Raw genomic sequence first — 27,900 nt, 5'->3', positions numbered from 1 at the left:
TGACTTCTCACTCCCATTCTGAAGATGGGAACAGCCAGGAGTGGAGACTCTGAGCTCATTCGCCTGAGCGCCATCGATTACATAACCGGAGAAGTGCTCATTAACAACCTTGTTAAGCCTGATCAACCAATGCAACATCTCAACACAAAGTGGTCGGGCGTTACGTGGGATCAGATGAACGAAGCTATAAGTGAGAAGACCACGCTAAAGGGGAAGGCAAGTCACTACGTGAAGAAGCCGAAGGAAGACATGTACTGACTTTGTACACCAATTTTAGACTGGGGCGAGAAAACTGTTATGGAAATTTGTCGGTCCAGAGACTATCCTCGTTGGACACAGCGTTCATAATGACCTCAAGGCACTGAAGTGGATACACACAAAAGTCGTAGACTCCTACGTCGTAGAGCACAAGATCATTCAGGAGAAGAAGGCAATCGAAGCCAGAGAAAAAGAGCTTAGTGAAGAGGCGGCAAGAAGGGTGGAGGAGTGCCTTCCGGAGGTCACAGGACTAGCGACGAGTAGCATGCTTACCCCAGCGACTGATGCGCAGACAATGATCGACTCGACCAACCCCACTGAGGGTGAGCCCAAGAAGAAGAAGAAAAAGGGTACGGGTGATCTGGCGTTGAAGACACTGCTAAAGAAGTACCTGGACACGGACATTCAGACCAAAGGCAATAAAGGTCATGATAGCTTGGAAGACGCAACTGCGGCGCGGGATCTGGTTCACTGGATGGTGATGCGGAGACTCCAGGATAAGTACGGCGTATTGATGTAGCAGTGGCTGTGTGTTATACTGCATGAACCTAATCCAGAGCCCTGAACTTGCTCGTATCTTTCCAGAGGTGAAAGGGAAATTGCGAGTCTAGGTAGAGTGTGATGAGGAACTGCTGGCCTAACTTTGGTCTCTTGGAGCGGGGTTTGCTGTAGTAGGCTGGAGAGTGTCAGTTCCTTTTCGACGTTATAACGTTCAACCACTACAATAATGTATACATACAACGCACCTCCACTTGTCACTAATGTACCACATCTAGTCTCATGTATGCCTCGAAGTCACCCATGGTCAGCACTTATTAACTTCAGCTTCTCATTGTAGCCTTCAAAACTCCGAAAGGTTGGACTAGAACAGTATACGACTACAACTCAGTCTTCTCAGCATTAACATTCAAGTCCCAATTGATGCCACCATCTTTGCCATAACGCTGCTCCAGCCATTCGTTGCACTTCCTAAAGTGACCGTTGTCAAACTACACATCGTTAGCACTTGAATCATGATATATCGGGAGGCGGTACTTACGAAGCCTCTCGCTGCACTCAGCGGGCTAGGATGTACGCTCTTCAGCACAAGATGCTTGTCAACTGGAATGCCCTTGGTCCTCTGCTGCGCCGGACTGCCCCAGGCCAGGAAGACAACACCATTCGTCCGCACCTTGGCCACGGTATCAATAACCTTCTGCATGAGCAGCTCCCAGCCCTTGCCCGAATGTGAGTTTGCTTCACCGCGACGGACGGTCAAGCAGGTGTTGATGAGCAAAACACCACGATCAGCCCATGGCGTCAGAAGACCACCCTTGTTCGGAGGTCGCTTGTAGTCTGGGTACTCCTTCTCGAGGGCCTTGTAGATGTTCATGAGCGAAGGAGGCGCAGGGTTCGGTGGACGGATGGAGAAGCAGAGACCGTGGGCTTGGTTGGGGCCGTGGTATGGATCTTGGCCTGTGATGACGACCTTGACGGTGTTGAGGGGTGTGTGTCGCGACCTAACCAGTATTAGTCTTCGTTACTCAAGCATGCACCCGGAAGATGTGGGAGATCGTACCAGGAGTACACGTCCTTCATCGGCGGGTATACAGTCTTCCCACTGTCCAGCTCCTTCTTCAGAAACCTCTTCAATTCGAGGAATTGGGGTGTCAGCAGCACATCCTTGACATGCGGCAGCCAGCTCTCGTGTAGCGTGTCGAGCTCAAGTTGTAGCAGCTCTTTCTGCTCGTCTGTGAGTTTGGCAACCCATGCATCTCTATCGAACTTTGCGGCTGCAGCAGATTGTTTGGGCGGCGCATTGGGGTTGGGTTTCGGGGCGCCAAAGAAGGCGGTAATGCTACCGTTCTGCTTGGGCTTCTTTGACGCGTCCGTGGCCGCTGCCGCTGCTTTACGCTTCAGGCTCATGGTGGCACTGTCAACTGATGTAGAATATGGGGTGAGAGGGGAAGCGTGGAGTAACGAAGATAATACTATGGAGACTATGACGAGTCGTAAGAGTATCGTGACGATTGCAAGCATCTCCCAGCCCCAGAGATTCGCGTCGGGGACGTGACGTCGGACACGGCCTGTCATTTCCCCCCGAGCACGTTGATTGGCCGCCACGCGGCACAGCAACACGTGAGTACGCGCGACGCGTCCAAATCACGTGACATGACATCACCCGCTGCCCTGACACAGTCCGCAACATGGCACAAGGATGCAAGCAGGCTGCAGTGGCTTCCCCCTCAAGATGACCGTTTTTTCCGGCAAATCAGACATGAGCGGACGTTTGATCGACACTAACATGCCTCGAGGTGGAGACTGAAGCCTGATGCAGGCTCACCTGCAGGCGTGCTGCCCGCATTTGTGACGTGTTGCCTAGGGGAAGCAAACAGGAGCGCGTACAGGTGGGGGGATATAAACAGACCTACTTCGTCTTTACTTCTTTTCTCATACTACAACCAATCTGACCCATCTTCTCAAACTACAACACTCAATCAGAGCTCTATCAAACACAATCATCAACGATGGCTTCTTCCAACCCTTCCAACTTCGCCAACCTGCCCAAGGACAAGCTCAGTGAGATTGCCGCCAAGGGTGGCCATGCCTCGCACGGCTCTGGCAACAGCGAAGTAAGTTGTACCGGATACCCTCACTCTAATGTGCAGTGACTGACCTTTTGTGAAGTCCACATCCACCGGCAACAGCGGCAATGCTGACCGTAACCCTGACGGTACCTTTACCAAGGGCTCAGACCTCGCAAAGGAGCTAGGCGCTCAAGGTGGTCATGCTTCCCACGGTGCTACAGACTCCACGTCCAACAGCAGCGAGCCAGGCCGTAACCCAGATGGCACCTTCACCAAGGGGTCAGAGGTCGCCAGCAAGCTTGGTGCTGAGGGCGGCCACGCATCCCACGGTTCTTCCAACGACTCTAGTGCTCAGACTTCCAGCAACGAGAGCGGCGTAAGTTGTCCTGAAGTACGGTCGATGAGTTCGTAGCTAACATATTCCACGCAGCGCAACCCTGACGGCACTTTCAAAAAAGGCAGTGAACTCGCTTCCGAGCTAGGCACACAGGGCGGACATGCCTCCCACTAGAAGCAACACGTAGATGTGCCTACCGATCCTTCAGTCCGACCTTCATGATATGTCCATGAATGACGGCCCAGCGTGGAGGAAGATACCTGGACATTAGGGTACTATCATGCAGGGTCATAGCCTAATCACGAGATCATGAATGAATGCAGAGAACAATACATGACTCAGTTTTTCATCTCCTAACGTACTACATGTTGTGATGCTTAGGCCTCGAGGGACTCACATGCATCTACAGTGTTTTCTAACCGCTATAGCCCAAGGCGTCTAGTTCCTTCTTGATCTGCTTCTCGGTGCTGATCTTCTTGACCTGGGTGTCCTCTAGTTTCTCTCCGCCGGCTTGACGCATCTTCAGCTCATCGATGGCGCGCATCTTCTTCAGCAAACCCCTGATCTTCTTGTCCTGAGGGTTGCCGCCGTCACCAGGGCTGGTGACGGTGAGGTCAGGGGGAGGACCCTGGCTCTCGGTCTGGATCGGGGGAGGGGCCTGAGCCTGAGCTGGAGCTTGCTGACGCTGCTGCGCAGGGTTCTGGCGCTGGTTACCGTCCGGGCGGGCTTGACGGTTTGGGCTGTTGCCAAAGTTGCGGTGCTGGCTGGCGCTTCGTCCTTGCTGCTCATATCCACTCTTGCTGCGACTGCGCTGGCGACGTTCTGGGCTACGTCCAGCTCCGTTGGGTGCATTGGCACCGTCAGCGCCGAGTCCAGCAGCCTTGTCAGCGGCCTCGCGAGCCTTCTTGGCCTCTCGCTTCTTCTTGTTCTTCAAAGCCGCCTTCGAGAGCTCTCCATCGCCATCTTGAGCGCCGGTAAGACTAACACCGCCGCCGGGAGCAGCGCCCGGTGGAAGGGTCTCAGCAGCTTCTGCTCCTGGTACCTCACGGCGACGCGGCTTGCCAAATCCATTGGCGAAGCCAACGTTCGTGGAAGAGATACCGGTATTGGCATAAGCTGCGCCTCCTTCATCTTCACGCTTAAAGTGTAGGGGTGTAGCGGTTCCGCGCGCTCCGGGGGGACGGTAGGCACCCGCAGGCTTGGACGGTGTCTTCTGGGTGCTGAGGTAGGCGAGCGCAGACGGATGCGGTGCCGGTACGTTGGTCAAGGGGTCGGTCAGAGGGTACATCGAGGTTGGCTGAGGGCGCCAAACGACGTGGTAGAGTTCGGCCATGTCCTCGTTGTACATGAGGCCTCCGCTGACATGGTAGATGCGAACACCGTTGTCAACACGAAGACGCGGGCTAGTAGTAGCCGTAAGGATATGCTGCCCATCCGGACTCCACGCGCAATAGGTCGAGTTGGAGGTCTTGACGTGGCAGACCTTGGCGAAGTTCTTCTCAAGATCGTAGATGTCCATATCTCCAGCTAGATTACCAAAACCGGCGACGATGACGAAGCGACCGTGGGGACTGAAAAGGATAGTGTTGCGTGGGCCTAGGTCGAAACTGTGTTGTGCGACCGCGCGCTGGTTGAAGATGGTAGTCTTTGCGGGCATGTAGCCATAGGTGACACCGAATTCCTTCGAGTTTGGCGACCAGGACACGTCGTGAATAGGACCCTCCTTGTCTAGCTGGATGCGCGAATCGAAGGTGCCGTTGGCGCTGAGAATGTACATGTTGGTCTCGCCGTAGTAGCTCTTGTTCGTCTTGTCGACCTCGGTTTGGGCCAGGACAATCAAGCTGGTACCGAGATCGTTCCACTTCAGCTGGACCTTGTCGCCCTTGAAGAAAGTCTTCTGGGATACCGGCTGGCTGAATTGAGGGACCTGGAAGACCTTGACAGCAGCGGGCATACCCTTGCGCTCCGGAACAAAAACGGCAACTGAATGGTTCTTGCCTGGGGCGAGCGCCATGTCGGTCACTCCCTCCACGCGGAGCTTGTTCCAAGGGTTGCGCAAATCGCTCGACTGGAAGAACTGGACCTCGTTTGTTACAACGCGCGCACAGTACTTCTCGTCGGACGTGTACTGCAAGTTCCAGCCACTCTGGTTCTTCTGAACGTATTCGCCGATGACTGCCCGTGATCCGTCATCTTCAGCTTCGTCGGAGAGCGTCTTCCAGACCCGGAGGTTCTTCGCCGCGTTCCCGTCTTCGTCCTTGGATGGGCGCTGCCATGTGATGAGGTATGTGCCGAGCGGGGAGAAGCCGAGCTCGTAAACGTTCGGTGTGGGGAGTGTGGTAATGACGTTGCCGACTGAGGCGTCAATCACCGAAACCTGTTCAGGTGTTGCCCATGCGAAGTACTTGCTATCGGGCGAGTAGCAGCAGCAGCGAAGGTTGCCTTCGGGTCTGTTGTGCGAGTCAGCGTCAGAACTGCACGTGGATGTGCGCGAGGACTTGTGGCGTAGTCTAGACACTTACCGTACGAATCCTGGAAGAGCCTCATACACTGGAGCAGCGTTGAAGATCCCGATGCCCTTGGCGGAGCGGTCTGCGAGTCTTGTTAGCGTGTCTCACGCCCGACTGTGCGGAGGGTGCGTACAAGCCAACTGTGTGGGAACAGCCATGATAACTAGTAAAAGTCACAGGAAGTTGTACAAGTGGGCGTGGGGCAAGGTGCTGGTGGTCGCGAAGTCTGGCTCACTGCTGAGCTCGGTTTTGTGGGTTGGCGATGAGTAAGGCTAAGACAGGAACACGTCGGGGGTGTGGGTATGGATTCGAGTGTGACGTAGTTCCGGGACTTTATAGGCCAAGGGCAGACTTTGGGCGCACGCAGCGGCAACGGGTGGATCGTGGAGGGAAGGAGGAACACGCGTCAGGGAATTGAAGGGTGACCGTGTGACAGCGTAGTGAAGGCGATGGCGGCCGTCGAGAAAGAAATCCGTGGGCACACGCGCTAGTGCTCGGGGAAAATGCGGGCCGCTGGCGTTGGGACTGTGACATCAGCCTCGCCAGCACATGCTGGAGACGGAAGAGTGAATGGGAGAGGCTGTGCACGTATTGGCGCTCGAAACTCCTCTTCTGAATACATTTTCTGACTGCATCGACGTCACCGAGTCTAGACCGATCTTGTGCCGCCTGCACAGAAGGATTCGAGATTCAACGATCTGCGGCCAGCTTTCCCTAGCAAGAGCCGCGAATCGAGCATGCTTCGTCGGCTTCTTCTCGAGTGTCAGCGACTGATACACCATTTCATACTCCCTCCATCTGCTTAGATACGTAGGAGATCGCGCAATTTATACAAGCATTGCGTAGAGTTAACCATTCGCGATATACCAACGGCGAACTCCATGTCTATCGTTATCGCCTCGGTAGCGCCATAAGCTCCCGAGCTCCCCCCAACTCCACAGACCCATCGTAGCTTCCGTCCACGTCCCTTTGGACGCCGTGCCGCGAAGATGCCGACCTCGATGCCCGCCCCTTCGATACGCATCCCGATGGAGCTTCTGACTCCGACTGCTTTCGCGCAGTTCGGTGCTGTCATCGAGAACCCGACCACATCACCGTCCGCGAAGCTGCCCATCCCGCAACGCGTACCACCGCCGGACGCCGTCGCCGCCAATCAGGGCTCAGCAACCAAGTACCTCGATGTCACACACATGTCGAACCTGTACAGCCTTGCGCCGAGCAAGAAACCTGCCAAGGCAGTAATGAACATGTTTGTTTGCTCGCCGCGCAACCTCCGGCCGCACGAGCCGAGCATGAGCATGCCCAGCTCGTGGGGAGACCTGGACCTAGATGAGGACGAGGAAGGATGCGGGGACTTCCAGAGGCAGCTATTGGACGTTGGCATTCTCGAAAGACATCCGTTCACCACGCAGACATTCATACCCATGGGGCTGTCGCAGCAGGAAAGGCACACACAGTATCTTGTCATAGTGGCTCCAACACTGCCGGCAAGCGCGTCGAGAAGGCACACAGGCAGAGCGCCGCCATATCCTACACCCCACATCGAACGGAAAAGGAGTGTCATGGACATCTTCGCGCGCGCGAGGCCGAGCCCGTACTCGAACGAGACTGTGCCTACCCAGAGCCAGTTCTCACGGCTGCACCCCTCAGCGCGACCCAAGGGACCTGGCCTGCCAGACCTCAAGAATCTCCGCGCCTTCGTTGCAAACGGCAGTCAAGCAGTGACATATGGGGCTGGGACATGGCATGCGCCGATGATCGTGATTGGGGACCGACCGATCGACTTTGTAGTCGTACAATTTGCGAATGAAGTAGGCAACGAAGACTGTCAGGAAATCGTGCTGAAGCCAGACCAAACCGCTTCCGAAGGGGTTGTGGTAATGGTGGATACCGATTCGACTGGAGCTGTGCAAGTCAAGGCTGGGGTTGGCTCTGTAAAGGCTAAACTATGATGCTCCTGCCGAATTTCCTCCCTCCTGATGGGCGTACCTGCTCTGATTTCGACCCGATACTATGTTATAATGCAAGCGTTGATGAGAATGCAGAGGTTTCAGAGAAGACCAAGACTGTAGCATGAACACGTCTCTAACACATGAATGACCAAGCTTAGGGTTTACAACAAATTCTTAACTCCGACAAGCTTTCGAGTTATCGCGATCGTACTGTTGATAGCTGCTACTGCAGGGATGACATGGATGATACAGATCTCGCTTGTTTTACCGCATCGAAATCATAGGGCCTCCCGTTGCTCCATCTCACGCTGTCGGAACCAATAGAACGGATGGTGTCCACTGTACCTGCCGCAGTTCTTCTACTCTCGACACGTATAGCCCCGTCCATACAGCTGCACATAACTCTGCGCAAGTTCCTCCAACCCTCGAGTGGTTTCTCACATCCGTCCGTACAATGGAAGAAGCGGATCTCGTGATCATAGGTGCAGGCATCTACGGCCTCACAACTGCTCACACATACCACCGCCTACATCCTTCAGCCAAAATACTCATTCTCGACTCTGCGCCATCCATTGGCGGACCATGGGCACCGAATCGTGTGTTTCCCGGTCTCCGGACCAACAATCTGTGGGGCATGTACGAACACCCTGACTTCCCCATGGATGAAGAAAAGTTCATGGTGAAAAGGGGAGAACACATTCCTGCCGCGAAGATGTTCGACTACCTTAGTGCTTTCATGAAATGGGCCAATGTAGAGCAATTCGTTAGAGGGCGAACAACTGTTGAGATCATCGAGAGGGATGAAGATGCGGATGGATGGGTTTTGCATTGCGCGGCATCTCCATTGAATAGGAAGGGCACCCAGATCAAAGCGAAGAAACTGGTCATTGCAGTCGGTACCACGAACAAGCCACTATTACCGGATTATCAAACGTCGACAAACTTCAGATCATTGGTCATCCATGCTGCAGACTTCCCGGAATTTCACGAAGTCATTGCGAAACCAAGCAAGCATACCGTCGTTGTGGGATCTGGAAAGTCGGCGTGGGATGTAGCGTACGCATGTGCTAGTCAGCCGTCTACTACAGCGACTTTACTCATTCGTCCTGACGGCAACGGACCTGTGTGGATGGCGCCTAGTCACGTCACACCATTGGGATTGTGGCTGGAGAAACTGGTACATACACGTTTCTTTGGCTTCATGTCTCCTTGTCCTTGGGCACCCACGACAGGCATTGAAGGCTGGCTGCGCTCCTTTTTCCATCGCACGTGGCTCGGCAGGAAAATAGTGGGTGCTTTCTGGAACACACTTGGAGAAGATGCGATCGCGCTAAATGGGTTGGACAAACACCCTGAGACGAAGAAGTTGCGGCCTTGGAGAGGTGCTTTCGAAGTCGGCAATGCGTTATCGATTCACAATTATCCGGATAGCTTTTTCGAGTTGGTCAAAGACGGAAAAGTCAAAGTGATCGTTGACGACATTGAAAGCCTGTACGGAGAGCGACAGGTTGTACTCAAGTCAGGGAAGGTGTTAGAGGCTGATGCAGTCGTTTGTGCAACAGGCTGGCAAAAGGGATACACCTTCCGCTTCGAACCTCAAGAGCTGGAGAAGGAATTGGGCTTACCTAGTACACTTGCACTCACGCCGGAAGAGACAGAGCTTATACGAAAGTCAGAGGAAACTCTGTACACCGAGTACCCTTACCTGAAAGAGAGGGATACGAGCCGTATACATCATCCCGATCCCTCCCTTCGTTACGCTGAACAGCCTTCTTCAAACGCCGAACCGTACCGCTTATACCGCTTCATGGTCCCGCCAAAAGCCATGGAAGAGCGCAACATCGCCTTCGCTGGTGCAGCCCATTGTCTTTTTACCTTCCCGTGCGCATACATACAAAGTCTCTGGATCACTGCCTATTTCGACGGTACCCTATCTCCGCCCTCTTCATCAACCAAGGCACTTGAGGAAACATATCGGAACACGCAGTACTGTGTTCTCCGCGGCGCAATGAGTTATGGGCATACACTACCCGATCTTGTCTTTGATACGATGCCTTACCTTGACACGCTGCTCAGAGATCTGGGTATGCAGGAGCGGAGGAAGGGTGGAGGTGTGAGGGAGTGCGTGAGTAGCTATGGCCCGGAGGACTATCGCGGGCTGCTGGAAGATGCCGAAGTAAGGATGAAGACTAAGAAGGGCTCTCTGAAACAGTAGGTCTTATCGATGCACGGGTTAAAGGTTAGAAGACAGCAATGAGTGGCTGGGATGAGTTGTGGTAAACAAAGAACGGTTTGATGTGTACATTAGTCGGACATGCAATTAGCGTATGGATTCAATGCGAAGCCAGGAGGTCTTGAGAGATCCTACAGCTGTGCTATGCATGTGCCTGAATTAATTCGTGGCAGTTCCACCTATCGCGCGGCGAAGCACTACCTAGGTACCTTGCAGCACGCAGAACATCATCCGTTTATCACCTAGGCAGACATCACTGTACGTATATACGGTATTGAAGGAAGTATAGGCTTTGTGAGTTTGCAAGGTATCGTTTCAAGAGGGCGCGAGAGGTGCGGTGCTTGCTCCAGATTTCACCAACCTGTACTTCTCGCAGACCGTGGCGGACACACCTCGCTCATACCTGTCCATGATAAATGACGCAGTGGGGGCAAAGTTCTTGCCACCTACTGTTAACAGGTCTCTTCAGTCTGATTAGGTCGCGAAGTCCGCGTCCATACGAGATGATTCAGGTGTTGTGGCGATCGCAGCAGGTAGGGCGGAGTGTTTCGGAGGGAATGTGCAGGGGCCGGCCCGCATGCCAAGCCCCACCCTCACCAGTAACTGCCTCTTCGAGACAGGCCTCTCAGGGAGACGATGCTCCCACACCAACCATTTGCTATCTCGCATATCGCGCCCACGACTGCAATATAAACGGAAGCTTGGTAAGGCTTGGCAACGAGTTCATGGGGGAGACTGCCGGACGCTGCAGGCCACTCGTCATTTGTAGTCGCAAATGCTCATCAGCTAGATCTTATCGCAATCATTGATCTCCCACCCAATGAGCCAATTATAGCTGCTATGTAGCTCTTCACCTAGGATCTTCATCCATGTAACGCCATAAGGAAGATCACCCGGCACCGGCACCGGCGTAGTCTCAGCCTAGAGGCTGGAGATTTGTACTGCCACAGCAGCAGCTGACTGGCCTTCCGCCTATGTTTCCCAGATTTCTTTTCCCTCTATCTCGATGGCACATGGCGTTCACCGACGTTGGCACGTGAAACCAGCCACTACCGGCCGAACTCACCACAATATCCCCTAGGGCCGGAGACACTACTATGCAGAACCAGTTGTACGATAGTGTGCCAAAACAGCTTCCCGTTTGGCGACGAGCACGGGATCTCCGGGGTATCGATAGTCATGCAGTAGATAAGCACCACCTCGACGGATGGCTGCATGAAGGATGCTAGGCTTTAGAAGGAACTTATAACTGCAACAGTACCAATCACCGCTGTACACTGCTTTTCTCCTTCTACATGCAGAAGGAGCATCGAATATACCCTGTTCTAGCGGTCTTGGGACCTTTGGCATACCTGGACCACACGACAACAATGTGGCAAGGTTGGTGTATACCACCACATCGAAGTCGCAAGACTAGAGAGTGACCAGTCGAGTACAAATAGGAGGCTGTCTTCCTCTCATTCTCAGGCCAGTCCTCATCAGAGAACCAGCAGTCTTTCGCTTCCAGCTTCAGTCCCACTCCAGCTTTCCGGCCAACCTCCTTCAAGATGCAGATCAAAGATCTCCTCACCGTCCTCGCTATCCCAGCGGTGGTGCTCTCCGCAGCCATCCCTCAGGATCCCACTGAGATCCCCGACTGGGACAACGGCAGCCAGGAGGATATTGTCGGTGGAACAACCGCTAGCGCGGGTGAATTCCCCTTCATCGTCTCCCTCCAGCGCTCCGGCTCCCACTTCTGCGGTGGCACCCTTCTGAACGCCAACACCATCCTCACAGCTGCTCACTGTGCTGTTGGCCAGACTGCCTCCAGCCTCACAGTTCGCGCTGGTTCCAACGTAAGTTTCCACCTTGGCCATGAGATTTGTTTAGGCTAACACGTTGAATCCAGAGCCGTACCTCCGGCGGTGTTGTTGCCCGTGTTTCCTCCATCAAGGTCAACCCTGGCTACGTAGCGAGCACCTACAACGGTGATGTCGCCATCATGAAGCTGGCCACCTCCATCCCTACCAGCTCCACCGTCTCGTACGCTACGCTCCCCGCGTCCGGATCCGACCCTGCTGCTGGAACCACCCTCACCGTTGCTGGCTGGTAAGTTTTGTCATTCTTATCTGTTCAGAATCTGTCCGAAACACATAGCTAACTTTCAAATTAGGGGTACTACCTCTTCCGGCGGCCAGTCGCTCCCCGTCAACCTCCTCAAGGTTGATGTTCCTGTCGTCTCCCGCAGCTCCTGCCAGTCTTCTTACGGCACCTCGGCTGTTACCGCCCAGATGTTCTGCGCCGGTCTCTCCCAGGGTGGAAAGGACTCTTGCCAGGGTGACTCCGGCGGTCCTATCGTCAACAAGTCCACCAAGGTCCTCCTCGGTGCCGTTTCTTGGGGTGATGGCTGCGCTGCCCCCAACGCCCCTGGTGTGTACGCCAACATTGGCCAGGCTACTCTCCGTAGCTTCATTGCTGCCAACTTGTAAAGTGTTTAACACTTGGTGGAGACCAGGAAGCAAACGAGTATCGCAAGGCTGGGAATGGTGGTGACATAGTGGAGGGAAAACTGAAGTGACGATCGATAAGATTCTTGTATATACAGCTTATAGCCAATTTGACTGTCACATCCTTAGCTGTGTCTTCACTCCTTGACTTTTCCTTCTGTGAACATGAACCCAGTCTATACTCGTCATCTGGTATTAATAGAAGGGAACTGGAGCTGACAGAGAATGAGCTTCGTGCAAAGGAAGATTTCAACACGCATCTCTTTGAAGTGTACCTAGGTACACTGCCTTCAGGTCTTGTTTCCTCCAGCTATTACTTTACTGTAGACGCCAGTGCACCTGTGTAGTTTCTTTCTTGTGTAAGGTGGTCGTATGGCGCGTGAGGAGAGGGGCGGGGGATAGTCCGACCTCGGCCCCTGTCCAGGTGCTCGGTCAATTGATCTAGCCTTTCTCGGAACGAACGGCGTCATCACATCTCCCCTAATCGACTTGACACGCCTTCATCCTCAACGGCTGCGCAGTGAACCCCTGATCTGTGCCACCATGTCTTCGCGACTTCTTAAACTTCCGCGGGAGCTTCGAGATCTTATTTATGGATACGTCCTCGTATGCGATGTGATTCCTGTTCAAAGCGCAGCCGTCCTATTGGAAGCCCCGGCTTGCCGCAGTACCCGTGGTCTCGAGAGAGCTTACCCGTTGAGACGTCTACGCGCCCACCGACGGATCTGGCTGACACCTCGCTTCGACATTGGTCTGACCTCCGCGGAGTACGACTCAAGGGATGGGCCTACGAACATCCGAATGACATATCAACTTGCAATTCCATCGGACACGTCGTCCAACCACATCGAAATTCGGTTGTTGCAAACATGCCGGCAGATCTATCATGAAGCTAGAAAGGTCTTTTATGGACAGAATATGTTCAGCTTTACGGAAAGCCTCAGTATACCGACCGCTTTCGCGTTCTTGTGCGACAGGCCTGCCGAATCCCTCAAGCTTATTTCCTCCATGGAGCTTGCGTTAGTGGAAGCGAGCAATATGAGAGGCACCGTTGGAGCTCATTATCCCGTTCTCCGCAGGTCAACAGACTCGCTTGTGCTGCAATTCGCTTATAACCACTTCACGGACCTCTGTACTCTCTTGTCCACCACGCGCATGGGGTTACGGAGGCTTCATCTAATGATCAGCAGTTCCCATCAGCGCTATGACACTGCGCCTTCTTCAGCGGAAGAGTGTTTGTTGTGGGAAGCACAGATGACCGTTGGGCCAAGACCATGGGTCGCTTCCTGGATCGAACCGTTGTTGAAAGTCGAAACGCTCGAACACCTCAACGTACAGTGGAAGTTTGATCGTCCGCGGCTGCGAAGAGTGGCAGATACAATATCTCACATGCGGTGCCACATGCTTGCACAACCACGAAGCAAGCTAGCGGATGGATCAGGCTCATGCATCGATTCCAGGCTTGACTTCCAGGTGCATTACCGAGTCGCCGTGCAGAATGGCATATCCATCAGCCGTGCATTCTCCAGAAAAAAGATGTTCAACAGCAATTGCGAGTCAGGAGATGACAGGGTTCGATCGAGCGAGGAAGACTTAACGACCGCTTGGCAACGACAGGTCCGAGAGACATTCAAGGCTTCGGGATGTCTTTAGCCTAGGGCTTATCAGCAAGGTTCTGTTAGGAGAATAGTTTCACGTTGTGGTGGCTTTATAAGCGCGTCGTGACACCGTTCGATGTACCTCGGGGCTGAGACCTCGGCATGTAATTGGAGATTGGTAGAGTTCTGAAAAGAAAGATCGTGCAGCGACGCGATTGTCAAGCAAGGAGCTCTTGCCAAGCAGCCTCAATCAGGTTAGTGCCCCGCTTGGTAGCACGTAATCCCTGCAAGCTAACGGTCCGCAGGCGCATTCCAAAATATCCACCTCAGACCTGGGCATAGGAGGCACAGCATGACAGAGGCAATGTTTGCTGCATCCCGAGGTCAACTACGCCGCAGCACAATGGCGATTGTTAAAATCTTGTGCTCCCTCAGCTCCGGTCAAAACTTACCTGTACCTCTCAGCCGCGCGTGCTAACACGAATTTCCAAGATCGTGCGTTTCACTCGTACGGTCCGTCCAAATGTTCAGCTTTTCAGGGTCCAACCTTCCATTCAGCTCCTCATGTTCTCAGCAACCCCTTCATCATTCCAACATCTCTCGAGATTCTTCATCTCCTTCTCCATCAGCTATCATGTCGTACGGAATCATGGAGCTTGTGCACAGCAAAACATTAATTGCGTCACTAGCATTGGCAACTCACTATGCTCTTCACCGAAGCGACTGGGATAACACCTTCCACACAGTCATTGGGGCCTGGACTGTCGCCTTTGGAGGCATTGCGACTCTCGAATATGTTGCTGATACGTCGACTAAATCTCTTGGTGCCGCATTCCAGCTTGCGGCAAGGACGGCAACATTCTATTTCGCCATCTTAGTTGCCAGCATATTACTGCATAGGGGATTCTTCCATCGCTTGCGGAAGGCAAGCACCTCGTTGACGTTGAACAAGTAGGATTTGCTGACATTGCAAAGTTCCCTGGCCCCTTCCTCGCCCGATTCTCAAAGTCATACGGCATCTCGGTCGGGGTACTTTCGACCAACTTCCAGTATTTCTCATGGCTCGACTCTTTACCCCAGCAGTACGGAGAAGACGTCATTCGTACTGGTCCTAGAGGTAAGCCCAAGACAATGAAGGTGTGTGTGACACAGGTACTGACTTTGCCTGTCCAAATGTAGAAGTCACGGTCTACTGCGCTGACGCCGTTCCTCTGATCCATGGAGCGACTTCGAAGTGCAAGAAGAACACTATATACGACAGTATTTCCGAAGTGGCAGGGCGTTCTCTTCATTTCACAACTAACAAAGATGAACATCGACAAAGGCGCAAGATGTGGGATCGTGCATTCAACGCAAATGCTCTCCGCGAATATGAGCCTCGCTTGAACCGCCATGCTCTTACTCTCATGTCTAAGCTCAAAGAGCAAGCTACACGATCTTCAGTTCGAATTACAGACTGGGTCAACTTCTACAGCTTTGATGTTATGGGAGATGTCGGCTTCAACCGCAGCTTTGACATGATGGAGAAGGGTAAAGAAGATCCTTTCATCAAGCTATTGCATGAGAGCCACGCACCCATAAGTGTTTTTGCGCACATCTCTTGGGCGATGCGGCTTATCGCACGTACACCTGTCGGTTCTGGACCCCTCTTTGAGCATATGGCCTGGAGTGCAAAGGTTCTCGAAGAGCGAAAAAAGGTACGCATGCCATGGCGATAACCTCCATCTCAACGAAGCTTTCTCACGAATGCCAGGATACACCCAAAGAGAAGGACGTTTTCTCTTCTCTCCTGGACCCAAATGACGACCGGATAACGCCCGAGATGAATTCTGATTCGCGGCTTCTGATCATAGCTGGGAGGTAAGCAACCCCATGAAGTACCTGGTGCCAGGCGTTACGAGACTTTGCCTAGATACGGCATTGCACTTGATCCTGTTGCAACCTCCAGCTAAAGTCCCGAATACTGACATGATCATCAGCGACACCGTGGCTGCAACGTTATCATTTCTTTTGTGCGAACTGTGCAAGAATCTGGAGATCCAAGCCAAGCTGCGCACCGCTATTGATGAAATCGAAACGCAGAAAGCGCATCTTAATGTTGAAGACGTCACCGAGTGTGTTTATCTGGACGGGGTAATCAACGAGGCTTTGCGCCTTCATCCTGCTGTAAGTATTCGCCCAAGGAGGCCATCATTGACATCATTAACACATTCAGACACCCTCCGGAGCGCAGCGCGAGACACCACCTGAAGGAATAACTCTACCCAACGGCACATATATACCCGGAAGAATTAATGTATGGATGCCGTTCTACAGCCTGCAACGCGACCCACGATACTTTGAAGAGCCGCTGTCTTTCATGCCAGAGCGATGGACCGGCGAACGACCTGGTGCTATCATCGACAAACGTGCCTATCTGCCTTTCTCCATTGGACCGTACAACTGTATCGGACAGAAGCTAGCCATGATGGAGCTGCGCAGTGTCACTGCCAATCTTGTTAGATCATTCGAGATCTCTTTTGCTGAGGGTGAGGATGGCAGTACAATCGAGAACAAGACCCGAGACTGCTTTACCATCATAGTGGGGAAGCTAGATGTCAAACTTACGCCACGGTACTGAGGTTGCGCGAAAAAAGAGCGAGGTGCATTTGGTTCAACTTCGTCAATGCTGCTATTGCCTTTTCGTTGTTCCAGGTAAAGTAGGCTTTCTTAATGCAACGGCTATGTATTTTCTCCATGAAGCTCCAAAACACGAGTCCGAAATGTCCGCTTTTGTCTTATCTCAACGTCCTTCACACATGCTTGCTATACACGTTCACTCCCTGACAGAGGAGGCATACTTTCACATGCTCCACGACATCATCCACACTATCGCATTTCCCACACTTCCCCTCCATTTGCGACCGCTGCCTTGCTTTTGCGAGTTTTCTGAGAAAATCTTCTCGACACCGAAAACACTGCCAGTCTTGATCGCATGCACAACCTCGGTGTCCCTCTCCCAGATCCAGGACCGACCTCCTCGCGCAGAACCCGCACACTGGCACGCGCGCTCCTTCCGTCATCAGGCGATTTCGCTCGAAGTCTCGCTCTACCTGCGCATGATGCGCGACACGACAGCCGTTGCAGACCAGGAAGGCACCCCGCTCGCGAGCGTGTGTTGCACAGGGTCGCAACTCACCGAAATGACGCTTCATCCCCGGGAGCAACTTTTGATCGCATGCTACTCCCGCATCGCGTCTTGCCAATACGCCAGCGCGCTGCCTACCCCGGAAAAAGACCGCGTAGTCGGTAATCCTCTGCTTCGTGTGTAGCGCTTCTTCCCAGTCATCTTTTCTCTTCCTGTCCCAAGCTTGGACGAGGTCTGGATAGTTGGCGGCGACGAAGTCTTTCCTTGCAGAGAGCGGCGGGGTCGTGACGATACCGGCGTTGTCAGGCTTGAAGCAGATCATGTCTAGATGTTGGGGGTGACGTCAGTCTGTGCCTCACATGTATTTGGTGCAGATTACATTACAGTAGGCGCCTTGATCAGCGATAATCGCAGTAGGTATGGGCAGCGGGGCGGAGGAGGGCGTGATCAGTCCGACGCTTCTGTGAATCGCCTCGATGTCTGGCGGAGAATTTGGGTTGGACATTGTAGTTGAGGTTGAAAGAATGGGGGTGGATACTGTGGGTATCGGGCCTGACAGTGAGGTTGATGTTCAGCGAAGGTCACGAAATCTCGGAGGTCACGTACGCTATGTCCGCAATACATTTACTCGCTTACCCTCACTTGTGCTTACGTTGGTATAGTTTTCACTTTGCGGTTGACCTCCGATACTATGCTTCTGTTGCCGGGCTGGTAGTGCGTGGAGCCATACTTGGGTGGGCATCTACTTCTCATGGAACAGCGCTAAAATATTTCCGACGAGCCTGGAACGATTACTGTAAAGCGAAGAAAAAACGAAAAGACGTTGAAAAGCCAAATTGAAGTTGCGAGACGCTCTGCGAACTCTACGTCACCTAACGTTGTTCGCTCCCTCCTGCAAGGATCTATTGTCGTCACAAACGCGACTTCAACCTTTGCGATTCTGCCTTCCGTTCCAAGTTCTTTTACCTTCTCCCACTTCTAACGGACAGCATATTACTCACAAAATGGCGGAACGCGAATACGGCGCTTCGCTAACTACAGTAACGGAGGCATCTAACATTATCTCGGTACTCAAGATCAACGTCGACGCATATCCATACAGTATCATCAGACGGCGTCCTCGTCACAACGCATCTGACGCGGTCAAATCTCTTCCAGACACTTCAAAACTCAAAGCACGATCAGACAGCCTGGTGACCGGCACTGAAGCGCGCCAGATTGCGAAAAAGGTCAGCGATTCTACCGTCACTCTACCGGCGTCCGGCAATGACCAGCCCGCTCCCACCTATGGTCCTTCTTTCTACTTCCGAGACAGCTTCTTTACCTTCAACCCCAACACCGTAGACTTGAACAGAATCGGCATTGTGTACGAGTACGGCGACTACTATTACATCTGTCTCGAACTACCACATCCTTCCTCCGGCGTATTTATGGAACAAAGCGGCTTCGTTCTCCGCACCGTTGTTGGACCTTACCTCGCGGCCGAGTGGGCATCGCTTACGAAGGAGCATATTGGAGAATATGGGATCGCTGTCTGCGGTGACGACAGAAGGTGGAAGGTTCACGGTCAAGTCCTGTGGGCTGTGCAAAATAGCTGCCGAAAGACGGCAACAGCCCTGTACCACACGCCTGGGTGGCTCAGTCAATGTCATGAAGAGGAAGTGAGGTATAACCTTGGTCGGTGGTTCAAGCAGGCAGTCTACTCGGTCTATCTTGACGAGAAGGAGAGAACGAATCCAAATGACGAGGAGGCAGACAAGTTCATGGAGGAGTTTATGGTGTTTGATTAGCGAGCATGGGCAGTACATGAGCAGGGTGGCTACAACCAAGATCTTTGGATTGTATAGGGAGATGTGAATGAATTTTGGAGGATACGGAGCCAGTGATATTGGCATTGGACTTTTCACAGGTCATATGAGCATCCAGTACTTCTGGCGGGTGGGCGCACCATTCTTCCTGGGTCTTCTTAGATCCCATGGTCAACAGTGCGATAAGCCCAATTCAACTCATCTATTTCCGAACTCATTAGGACCTTTTTGCTTTGCGTTTATTGTGAAAAAGCCAATCGCACTACTAGAATGAGCTATTTCGTATCGGGAGTATTCGCATTCACTCGGTGTCATGACTTTGATCGCTACCTAGCAGGGGTTTACGCTAGACTGGGACTATCTCTCTGAGCTATACGATACTTGCCACTGTACTCTTACAAAGGCACGGGATCGTATTCGGTCAAAAGTGAATTCATATTCAAGCTGTGATCACCCTCTGGTGCCTAACACATGTCACAGCTGACGCTTCCCGCCACTCTCCTATCTAGATATATACTCGGCTACTATGCCCACATAATGTTACTAACACTCACAAAACCGGCTTACTCAACTTGTTAACACTCAAAGGACGACCTTCAACTTTGTTTCAATATGGACGCCCTATACCCCAGCGAATCCTGTCCCCGGAAAGCCCCGGCCGAGAAGCGTCGATGGAACTACGATGAGGAAAGCCAACTCATCCGTCTCATTGAGATAGAGACGATGACTTATGAACAAGCAGCGCAGGTTCTCAATCGTACCACACATGCTACTCAGCATCGTTACGCCATGATCCGACAAAGAGACGTGAGCGCCACCATAAACTGGACTCCCGAACTCGATGCCGCTGTGATCGACGGACACCGCCGCCTGCAGAAGCCCAAGGCTATCTCTCGCGAAATCAACGTCCCGATTGAAGCGATCCAATCTAGATGGCAAGCCCTCAAGGTTATGAAAAGAGTACCGCAGGATGTCATCGATCTACAGCGGCGCAAAAAGCTTTATGATTTCACTCCGGAAGATGACGAAGCGATTCTGCGTTTGTATGTAGAGGGTAAAGAGGACAAAGAGCTTGCGCAGATGTTGAAGATAAAGGGGAAGAGTCAGACAGAGGTAATAAACAGAAGAAGGAAGTTGGTCGCTGAGAGTTCGCCGATATACAGGCGATTAGTAAGTATGCGAAACAGTACGTTGGAGGAGAATGGGGTCAAAGTGGAGACGGAGGCACTGGAAGTGGCAGTGGGCAGAGATAAGTACGAGTGGATGGAGGAAGGAACATAAATTACTCATACGGAAGTTGTTGTAAGTAATTGTACGTGCTAGACATCTTACGCGCCTTTACCCTTACTACTGCTTCCTTTGATCTCATCATCAGCGTCCTGTGGAAACTGCACGCCCATCGCCCTCATCATGTTGCCCGCCGGGCCCGCCATACCAGCCTGTCCCTTGAACGCCTTTAGCATGTTATCAGCGAGATTGTAATCTTCGTCTAGGATATCGTCGTCATCATCCTCCTCGTCTTCTTCAGCGACCTCTTGAAGCTTCCCTTTGCCCTTTCCTTTGCTGTCGGACAGGAGACCTGTTCCGGGCTTGTGCTCCGATTTGGGGTTGACGTTTAGCGCACCATGGCTGAAGAGCTCAGCTTCCATCATCTCACTGAGTTTCTGGATCTCTTCGTCTTCTTCCTTCTCAGCGTCTTGTTCGAGCGCTAGTGCGCGAGCTTCCTCTGTGAGAATGGCTTTCTCCGCCGCGGGTAGCATCATGTACTTTTCGAAGGCTTGTTCGTATTCGGCATACTCCGCGTCGGCTTCTGCGTCGTCGTATTCATCCGTGTCATCCTCATCTTCGCTATTCTTGGCCTTTGCCTTGCTTGTGCCCTTGGTCTTGCTTTCGTTCTCGGCTGGCGAATCACTATCTTCTGGGTCTTCCCATCCTCTGCCGCCAGCGTCAGAGTCATTGTCAATATCCATGGGGTCCAGAACCCCATCAGCACCCTCAGCGCCTGCTTCGTTGTCGGCCAGGAAGTCGTTGAAGCGTGCAACCATCTTCTTCAAATTCTCCTCCGCATTTTTGTCACCAAACGCGTCTTTCGCGCCGCTTCCTTTGCCTTCGAGCTCCTTCTCAAACTCGGAGAAGTCGATATTGAGCCACCCTTCATCGTCTTCACGCTTGGGCCAACCGGCGATTTCGGCGTCGGTAGGAAGTGTGTCGTCACCACTTTCCAAGTCTTCTAGTAAAAGGGCGATCTCACGCGTCGGTTTGCGAGATGTGTATAAAGAGTGCGACAGAAGCATCTGCATGCCTGCTGTGATTTTGATACCGATCTCTGCCTTCTCGGTTGGTCTACCAGACTTGACGAGCTGCTCCAGTGCTGCGTCCCATGGCGCGGGCGGTTCCCAATGCTGACCGAGAAGCTGAGCGTAAAGAACTTTAGTGAAACGAACGCTGATGTCTACAAAGTCTTCCGGTGGGAAAGTGAGCGGAGTTTTGGACTTTTCGGGTTGAATGAGCCGGATGGAGATGGGATCTCGAAGATAGAAGGCTTCGACTACTGGTGCGATATACGACGGGTTGCTGTGCAGAATATGTGCAACCTTCCTTGGCAAAGGAAGAGTCGCGTGATGTTGATTCTCCGAGATGGCAGCCGGATAACCAGCCAGGCGATGAAAAGCCTCCTTTTCAACCTTGATGTACTGCTGTGGTCGTGCTGGTGTAGCGTCGATGATCTGAATAGCTTGTGCTTGAGTCAAAGGGCCGGGCTCCTCTTCTTTTCCGAGTGGTATAATTAGTAGGCGATGACTGTTGATCCAGACTCTGTTCTCGGCAACCTCAGGGCTCAGCCACTTCGGTAGTGCATTGGCAGCTTCGATCAGGAGGAACTCTCCATCGCTGTCATATATGCGTATCCATGCGTCCTTGAACTCTTTGCTTAGTTCACGTAGAAAGTAGACAATAAGCCATTCGTCTGCCACACTATCGCCGTAGTTAGAGCGTCCTTTGAGCAGCCACTGGTGTTCTTCGCGAACTAGATCGAGCTTGAGAGAGTCACGCTGCCATATGTACTCTTTGAGAAACTTCTTCTCTAATGCATTTAGAGCGCGTTGGAAAGCTTGTAACCGTTCTCTTGTCTGGACGTCTGAGAGCCTAGAATCGATGATGAAGACCATGTATTCCACGACATCATCGGGCAGCTTTTTGGGAAAGCCATCGAATCCTTCACCAAACCACTTAAGGTCGTCTTGTGGCCCGTCCATGGTCCAGGATATATATTCCAGATGGTGCTATCTTTGGTTTTCGGAGCCAGTCAGATGGATCTTGGCTTCGTTGTTGTTTCGAGACTGAGCCCAACGCTTGTGCGGGTATAGTCGGTTCGGTACTTTTAGGTTGTGTTTTCGTATTGCCACTGTTCTCGAGGGGCGGAAATGGATGTACTTAGTAGCAGAGGAGCATTTATCCTGGATTGAAGTCTCTGGTGTAGGCGGCAAAGAGGTAACGTGACTTCCAGACGCGCTTTTCGGGTCCTTGCCTGCATGGGCTAGCGGCGGGCAGTATCCCTGTCGTGGTCCAAGCGTCCCTAAACAAACAACATCTGGAGTATGATGAAGTGGAACATGATGCATCCGCACTGCTGAGGTGCGCCCCAAAGGACTTTTCTATTTCTCTCACTCATGCGCTGCTAGAGTACGTTCTATACCATGGCGCACCTACCGGACACGCCTCGCACCGAGGTTGGCGATATGACGCGCTTTACAGTCAACGAGCCCTCATTCAGCATGGAGGAGACATTCCATGCGCCGACTGACCGCGACAACCTCTTCAAACAGATGGGCGGCGCCCGAACCCCCCGACAGCCGCTTGCATCCCGACGCCAACAAACCGCGAAGAACGAATTCACGCCCATGCTGAAGAGCGCAACCGCGAATCGCACGCGCCAGGTCAACGGACTGCTCGACGGCAAGATTACGACGCCCGCCGCAATGAAGCCAGGCTTCCAAGTGAGCAATACGCCGCTGCCCGAGGCGAGCATGTACGACATACAGTCCAGTTCCTTCGCCGATTCGGTCGATGGCCGGACACAGCTGCCAGACCCCAGCTCGAGTGCTATGAGCACGCCCACCGCGCTACCAAGAAGGGCAGAGGGCGAAATGGACAATGGAAACGGCAATGTGCTTACGCTGAGAGAGCAGGAAGCGGTATGTATATCCGGGCTCACCCGGCCACGACTACTCACAGGTTCTAACACAACTGCAGCGTCTGGAGCAGATCGACAAGGAAAACTTCGGACTAAAGCTCAAGATTCATTTCCTGGAAGAGAACCTGAAGAAGATGGGCCCCGAGTTCAACCGACAAGCCATGGAGGAGAACATCAACCTTAAGTCGGAGAAGGTCACGATGGCGCGCGATATCAAGAACTACTCGAAAGACCTCAAAGCCGCCGAGAGGGAACTAGACACATACAAACAGCAGCTACGGGAATACGCCGAGAAGGTCAAGCGACGGCACGTCGACGAAGGCATGCGGGAAGAGATGGACGAGCTCCGACGGCTAGCCGACGAACGCGCGGCCGAGGTGGAGCGTCTCGAAAGGAAGCTGGAAGAAGAGAGTGGCGACAGCGAGGAGCTGGACAAGGTCAGAGCAGAGTTGGACGAGGCACAAGCAGAGCTCAACCGACGGGACGAGATGCTAGACGACCAGGACGAACAGATCAAGGACTTGGAGGAGAAGCTGAAGAATGCGCAAAGTTCCCAGTCTGCCGGTGACGAGGAGAAGGACCGCCAACTTAGGGACCAAGCCGAACGCATCGCCGAGTTGGAAGAACAGCTGCAATCGGCCAAGCAGTCGCAAGAAGAAGACGCCACAGAAAAGGAGCGGCAGGTGGCTGAACAGGGCGAGAAGATCGAGGACCTCCAGGAACAACTTCGTGCCGTCGAGCGCGAGAAGGACGCTGAAATCAACGCCTTGAAGTCCAAGCTCGACAGCGCCGACGACAGCAAGGACCAGGAAATTCGGGAGTTGAACGAGAGCCTGGATGAAGCGGAACATGATCTCGAGGTCGCAGAGCAGCAAAAACGCCAGGAACTCTCTGTTCTCGAGGAGCGCCTACGTTCACTGGAGCGCGAAAAGGATGCCGAGCTCCGAGAGCTGCAGCGGCGCCTCCAAACCATTCAAAACGAGAAGGATGCTGAGATGGATGCACTGCGCGAACGTTTGGAGCTTGCGGAGTCTCAGGGAGACAACCAGGTTCAATTGGCGCAGCAATCCGCCAACGATGCCAGACAGAAGGTGGTCGAGATTACTCGTGAAAAGGGCGTTGAGATTGAACTACTGCAATCGAGGGTCGACGCTGCTGAATCCAGAGCCGATGAGCTAGACGACTTCCGGAAGCAGCACCAAGACGCTATGCAGCAGATTTCACGCCTACAACGGGAAGCATCCGCATACGAACAGCAGTTGCAACAGCTTCGACGTGAACTGAACCAGAAAGACCGCGATCTGGATGGGTTGGAAAGAGTACGACGTGAGCGCGATGATGCGACGCAGGAGCTTACCGGCCTTCGCTCAAACCTCAACAACAAAGATGCTCAGGTACAGTCGCTCAACAACGCCATACGAGAACGTGACAATCTTCGCCGTGAGCGCGACAACTTGGTTTCCAAGATGTCGAGCAAAGATGAGCAAGTGGAGGTTTTGCGCAGAGGCAACAACGACCGCGACACATTGGTAGCTACTCTGCGGCAGGAGCGTAAAGACATCGAGAGCGAACTGCGCAACTTACGGTCCGCTGTATCTGGCAAGGACACCCAGATCGAGGCGCTCCAGAAGATCACGCGCGAACGGGATGCACTATCTCGAGATCTTTCGAACTCGCAATCAACGTTGCAAGCTCGTGAGCGCGATATCGCCGGCCTGCAGAGGAAGATTGAAGCACAAGAGACAACACTCAAGGAGCTCAAACAACTCAGGAATGACCTTAGTGACAGGACCCGGGAGCTGGATACAGCGCGACGAACGATAACCGAGCGCGAGGCCGAGCTTGACGCGTTACGGAGCCATGCCGACGAGCCCGATACCCAAATCGATGTTATGCAGGACCTAGTACGCAAGCGCGACGACGAGCTAGAGAATTTGCGCGACGAGCTGAACGAGCAGAGGAGCCAAGTTGATGCCCTGCAACGACTTGCAGAGGAGCGCTTGGAAGCACTTGAGGAGCTCAAGGAGAACGCTCGCCGGGAGAAGGACGACTTCGAAGCTGAGATAGAAGTTCTGCAAGAGGATGCCGACGAAGTCGCCGAGGAGAAGGCCTCGCTCGAAGAGAAGATCACCGTTCTGGAATCTATGATACGCGAAAAGGAGAACGAAAACGGGGCCCTGCAATCTCAGACCCGTGCGGCACAGCGCGAACAAGAGGCCGCTCTTAAGAACCAGATTCGCGATCTTGAAGGACGGATCCGCGACAAGGATGCTCAACACCGCAAATCTCTATCTGAAGCCAAGTCGACAGCACGGGAACAGCAATCCGCCCTTGAGCGTCAACTACGAGACCTACAGTCTCACCTCCGTGAGAAGGAATCGCAGCTTCGTCTCATCCAAGCTTCCTCGAAGTCCATCCAACAAAAGGCCAACCAGGATGCGATTGATCTGGACGAACAGGCGGAAGCCCTTACTAAGCGCCATATCAAAGAGATCAACGGTCTCGCCAAGCAGATCCAGTTCCTCCGCGCACGATGCTCGCGAGCAGAGGCGTTCCGGGAAGCCCTTGGGTACCAAAAGAAGTTCTTCTTGATGCAGATTCAGACTTACAATGAATGGTATGTCTCCACCCCTTTACCAGAGACTCTGTGCAGTACAGCCACTAACACCTCCCAGCAATCAAGAAGACCTCAATCTCATCTCTCAGATGGGCATCACCCCCGACGTCACCGTTCACGACCGCCGACCCAAGCTCAAATCTGCAGCTCTCGCTGTCATCGCCGCCATTCGAATGCAAAAGCTGGCCGATGGGTGGGCCCAGAACAGGAAGATACATGAACAGCTCAAGGCGAAGTTGGAGAGCATGAGGCGAACTAGTGGAAGGGGCGCGGGCATGCCGACTAGCGCGAGGAAAAACTTAGGAGCCTCGCATCTGAGGATTGCGAGGTAGGACTTGCAGTACCCGTGAATGGTGGGAGGCGAAAGGCGTTCTTTGGTCATTACTATGCATGGCTTGGTGTTGATCATCATGGGATGGGTGTTGTGGTTTGCCACTGTTGACTTTAGCGTAGCGTTATTGCATGGAATGAAGTCATGACATCTGGATCTGATCTGCTCGGAATGCAGTGCATTGTAACGGTGTTGTTATTTCTTCAGGAAATTGGGTATCATAATCATTCCATCATCGCTGCGGCCACCAGCCTCTTCTCCATGCTGCTCCACTGCACAGTGTTCATCTCATTTCTTCCGAGTCATCCCACAGACGCCACAAGCACCTGCGTCCCCGGCGTTGATGTACTGGCTTCCCTCGCAAGCAGCGCTCTTGCATCGCCAGTGGTCGGGTACAAAGTCCTTCTTTAATACATTTGCGCAAGCGACGCATGTCAATGCTCCGGCCTCGTTCTCGAGGGAACATATGGGACAGGCAGAGCTCGGCGGTGGCTGGGGTTGTGAGGCGGCCGTGTTCGGTTTGGGACGGGGTTTGAAGACCTTTGGAAGAGAGTTGGCCGACCCTGCTGATGCTTGAGGGGTGGCAGTCGATCGCGAGGCGGTCTTTGATGCAGACTGAGTTTTCGTTGACTTCGGTGCTGATGGCTTGCTCGAGGCCTTGGACGATGACGCTGTCTTCTTCGCTGGTTTGTGCTGCGGCGCGAAACCTTGTATCTCGTCCATCTCCCTCCTTGCATCGCCATCTTTGTCGTCTTCGTCCTCGCAGATCTTGACCAGGGCGCGGCCTTTGTCGTCGAACATGCTCTTGCCATCTACGTCTACCGCTGCGCCGTCTTGATCGCCTTCGACAAACTCGTCTTCTGTTTCGCTTTCCGATGACGGTTCTTCTTTCTTTATCACGACTTCTTCCTCCTTCTTGACTGGCTCGAAACGTGCCAGTGCCGCTGCAGCTCTGAGATCTCGTCCTCGTGCGCTACCAGCGACCCTAGGCTTGCCTTTCTTTGGGGCGCCCTTCTCCAGCTTAACTTTTGTGTCGTCATCGGCACCCAATGCCTGGCCTCCAGCCCCAAACTTCTTCAGTATCCTTCGTTGCTTCCTCTCCGCATAGCTCAGCAGGGGCCTCTCCTTTCCACCCCTCTTTCTCTTGTTTCCCTTCCGTCCATATGTGCCACCACATAGATGCCCGGGTACATCCACAGCCTCGCCATCGCTCGCTTGTAAGGCTCCCGTATCCAGATCTCTACCCCTACCCCACAGTCCTTCGCCAGTGTACCCTTTTGCCCAGAGCGCCCTCAATTCCACCGCGTAGCCATCTCGAACCTTCCAGAAAGCCTTCGAATGATTCATCTGTTTGCAGTGCGCAAGCTCATGTACCATGACCATCTCCACCATCCTCTGTGGTAGCCATCTTCCATTTCGGTCTCTGAGCACCAGTTGTATAACCTCGCCAGCGTTGAAATTGCGGCCAACAAACTCGGTGTTGTAGGGGAATTCTTCAAGTGCTTGGACGAGGATCATGTGCGACTTCATGAAGGGGTAACATATCGCTGCGACGCGATTCAGTATGTTCTCCGCCGTGGACGATGTCGGGCCGGGCAGTGTGCGTATGAAGTTTATGTGCGCGTTCGGGCGTTGGGTGCGCTCGTTGATGCGCTCGAAACCGAGGACCATTGTAGGGTTTTGCGCATGCGATGACCGGCTTTCGAACGGAGAGGGGCTTAGGGACGGGTGTTGTGTCTGGGATTGCAGTAGTGGTCGTAGAAGGTGCTGCTGGGTGGCGGTTGCTGAGACGGAGATAAGCGTGGAGCGGTGTTAATCTGACGCGACGCGACTATGACACGCTGCGTCATCACCCATTGCCCGAGATCTTACCTAGGTAGGAGC

At 53.2% G+C, this 27,900-nt stretch overlaps 13 protein-coding genes across 13 annotated transcripts; 9 read left to right on the top strand and 4 right to left on the bottom strand.

Moving 5' to 3' along the window:
• Positions 1–24: 24 nt before the first annotated feature.
• Positions 25–778, top strand: J4E90_000411 (uncharacterized protein; the record flags this gene model as incomplete). The annotated part of the gene is made up of 2 exons (XM_051430007.1): positions 25–228; positions 278–778. The coding sequence occupies 2 exons, from the start codon at positions 25–27 to the stop codon at positions 776–778; spliced, it is 705 nt and encodes a 234-aa protein (XP_051295494.1).
• Positions 779–1,136: 358 nt separating this feature from the next.
• On the bottom strand, positions 1,137–2,163 carry J4E90_000410 (uncharacterized protein; the record flags this gene model as incomplete). The annotated part of the gene is made up of 3 exons (XM_051430006.1): positions 1,137–1,247; positions 1,298–1,757; positions 1,817–2,163. The coding sequence occupies 3 exons, from the start codon at positions 2,161–2,163 to the stop codon at positions 1,137–1,139; spliced, it is 918 nt and encodes a 305-aa protein (XP_051295493.1).
• A 602-nt stretch (positions 2,164–2,765) lies between these two features.
• J4E90_000409 (uncharacterized protein) lies at positions 2,766–3,336 on the top strand (the record flags this gene model as incomplete). Its single annotated transcript, XM_051430005.1, has 3 exons — positions 2,766–2,870; positions 2,926–3,201; positions 3,256–3,336. The coding sequence occupies 3 exons, from the start codon at positions 2,766–2,768 to the stop codon at positions 3,334–3,336; spliced, it is 462 nt and encodes a 153-aa protein (XP_051295492.1).
• Positions 3,337–3,577: 241 nt separating this feature from the next.
• On the bottom strand, positions 3,578–5,830 carry J4E90_000408 (uncharacterized protein; the record flags this gene model as incomplete). The annotated part of the gene is made up of 3 exons (XM_051430004.1): positions 3,578–5,612; positions 5,685–5,754; positions 5,806–5,830. The coding sequence occupies 3 exons, from the start codon at positions 5,828–5,830 to the stop codon at positions 3,578–3,580; spliced, it is 2,130 nt and encodes a 709-aa protein (XP_051295491.1).
• Positions 5,831–6,661: 831 nt separating this feature from the next.
• On the top strand, positions 6,662–7,624 carry J4E90_000407 (uncharacterized protein; the record flags this gene model as incomplete). Its single annotated transcript, XM_051430003.1, has 1 exon — positions 6,662–7,624. One exon carries the CDS (start codon positions 6,662–6,664, stop codon positions 7,622–7,624), a length of 963 nt encoding a protein of 320 aa, XP_051295490.1.
• A 454-nt stretch (positions 7,625–8,078) lies between these two features.
• J4E90_000406 (uncharacterized protein) lies at positions 8,079–9,839 on the top strand (the record flags this gene model as incomplete). The annotated part of the gene is made up of 1 exon (XM_051430002.1): positions 8,079–9,839. The coding sequence occupies one exon, from the start codon at positions 8,079–8,081 to the stop codon at positions 9,837–9,839; it is 1,761 nt and encodes a 586-aa protein (XP_051295489.1).
• Positions 9,840–11,404: 1,565 nt separating this feature from the next.
• On the top strand, positions 11,405–12,325 carry J4E90_000405 (uncharacterized protein; the record flags this gene model as incomplete). The annotated part of the gene is made up of 3 exons (XM_051430001.1): positions 11,405–11,692; positions 11,746–11,945; positions 12,010–12,325. The coding sequence occupies 3 exons, from the start codon at positions 11,405–11,407 to the stop codon at positions 12,323–12,325; spliced, it is 804 nt and encodes a 267-aa protein (XP_051295488.1).
• Positions 12,326–15,272: 2,947 nt separating this feature from the next.
• On the top strand, positions 15,273–16,561 carry J4E90_000404 (uncharacterized protein; the record flags this gene model as incomplete). Its single annotated transcript, XM_051430000.1, has 4 exons — positions 15,273–15,638; positions 15,695–15,801; positions 15,921–16,107; positions 16,157–16,561. 4 exons carry the CDS (start codon positions 15,273–15,275, stop codon positions 16,559–16,561), a joined length of 1,065 nt encoding a protein of 354 aa, XP_051295487.1.
• Positions 16,562–18,072: 1,511 nt separating this feature from the next.
• On the top strand, positions 18,073–18,858 carry J4E90_000403 (uncharacterized protein; the record flags this gene model as incomplete). The annotated part of the gene is made up of 1 exon (XM_051429999.1): positions 18,073–18,858. One exon carries the CDS (start codon positions 18,073–18,075, stop codon positions 18,856–18,858), a length of 786 nt encoding a protein of 261 aa, XP_051295486.1.
• A 630-nt stretch (positions 18,859–19,488) lies between these two features.
• J4E90_000402 (uncharacterized protein) lies at positions 19,489–20,157 on the top strand (the record flags this gene model as incomplete). The annotated part of the gene is made up of 1 exon (XM_051429998.1): positions 19,489–20,157. One exon carries the CDS (start codon positions 19,489–19,491, stop codon positions 20,155–20,157), a length of 669 nt encoding a protein of 222 aa, XP_051295485.1.
• Positions 20,158–20,204: 47 nt separating this feature from the next.
• On the bottom strand, positions 20,205–22,130 carry J4E90_000401 (uncharacterized protein; the record flags this gene model as incomplete). Its single annotated transcript, XM_051429997.1, has 1 exon — positions 20,205–22,130. The coding sequence occupies one exon, from the start codon at positions 22,128–22,130 to the stop codon at positions 20,205–20,207; it is 1,926 nt and encodes a 641-aa protein (XP_051295484.1).
• A 441-nt stretch (positions 22,131–22,571) lies between these two features.
• Positions 22,572–26,017, top strand: J4E90_000400 (uncharacterized protein; the record flags this gene model as incomplete). Its single annotated transcript, XM_051429996.1, has 3 exons — positions 22,572–23,069; positions 23,128–25,685; positions 25,744–26,017. 3 exons carry the CDS (start codon positions 22,572–22,574, stop codon positions 26,015–26,017), a joined length of 3,330 nt encoding a protein of 1,109 aa, XP_051295483.1.
• Positions 26,018–26,304: 287 nt separating this feature from the next.
• J4E90_000399 (uncharacterized protein) lies at positions 26,305–27,873 on the bottom strand (the record flags this gene model as incomplete). Its single annotated transcript, XM_051429995.1, has 2 exons — positions 26,305–27,800; positions 27,870–27,873. The coding sequence occupies 2 exons, from the start codon at positions 27,871–27,873 to the stop codon at positions 26,305–26,307; spliced, it is 1,500 nt and encodes a 499-aa protein (XP_051295482.1).
• Between the last annotated feature and the right edge of the window lie 27 nt (positions 27,874–27,900).

Source organism: Alternaria incomplexa, assembly GCF_024043165.1.
Source record: "Alternaria incomplexa strain BMP 0042 chromosome Unknown scaffold_1, whole genome shotgun sequence".
In the NCBI taxonomy this organism is placed as follows: Eukaryota; Fungi; Ascomycota; class Dothideomycetes; order Pleosporales; family Pleosporaceae; genus Alternaria; species Alternaria incomplexa.
The sequence above is the reverse complement of the archived record's forward strand: the minus strand, read 5'-3'. Positions and strand labels throughout refer to the sequence as shown.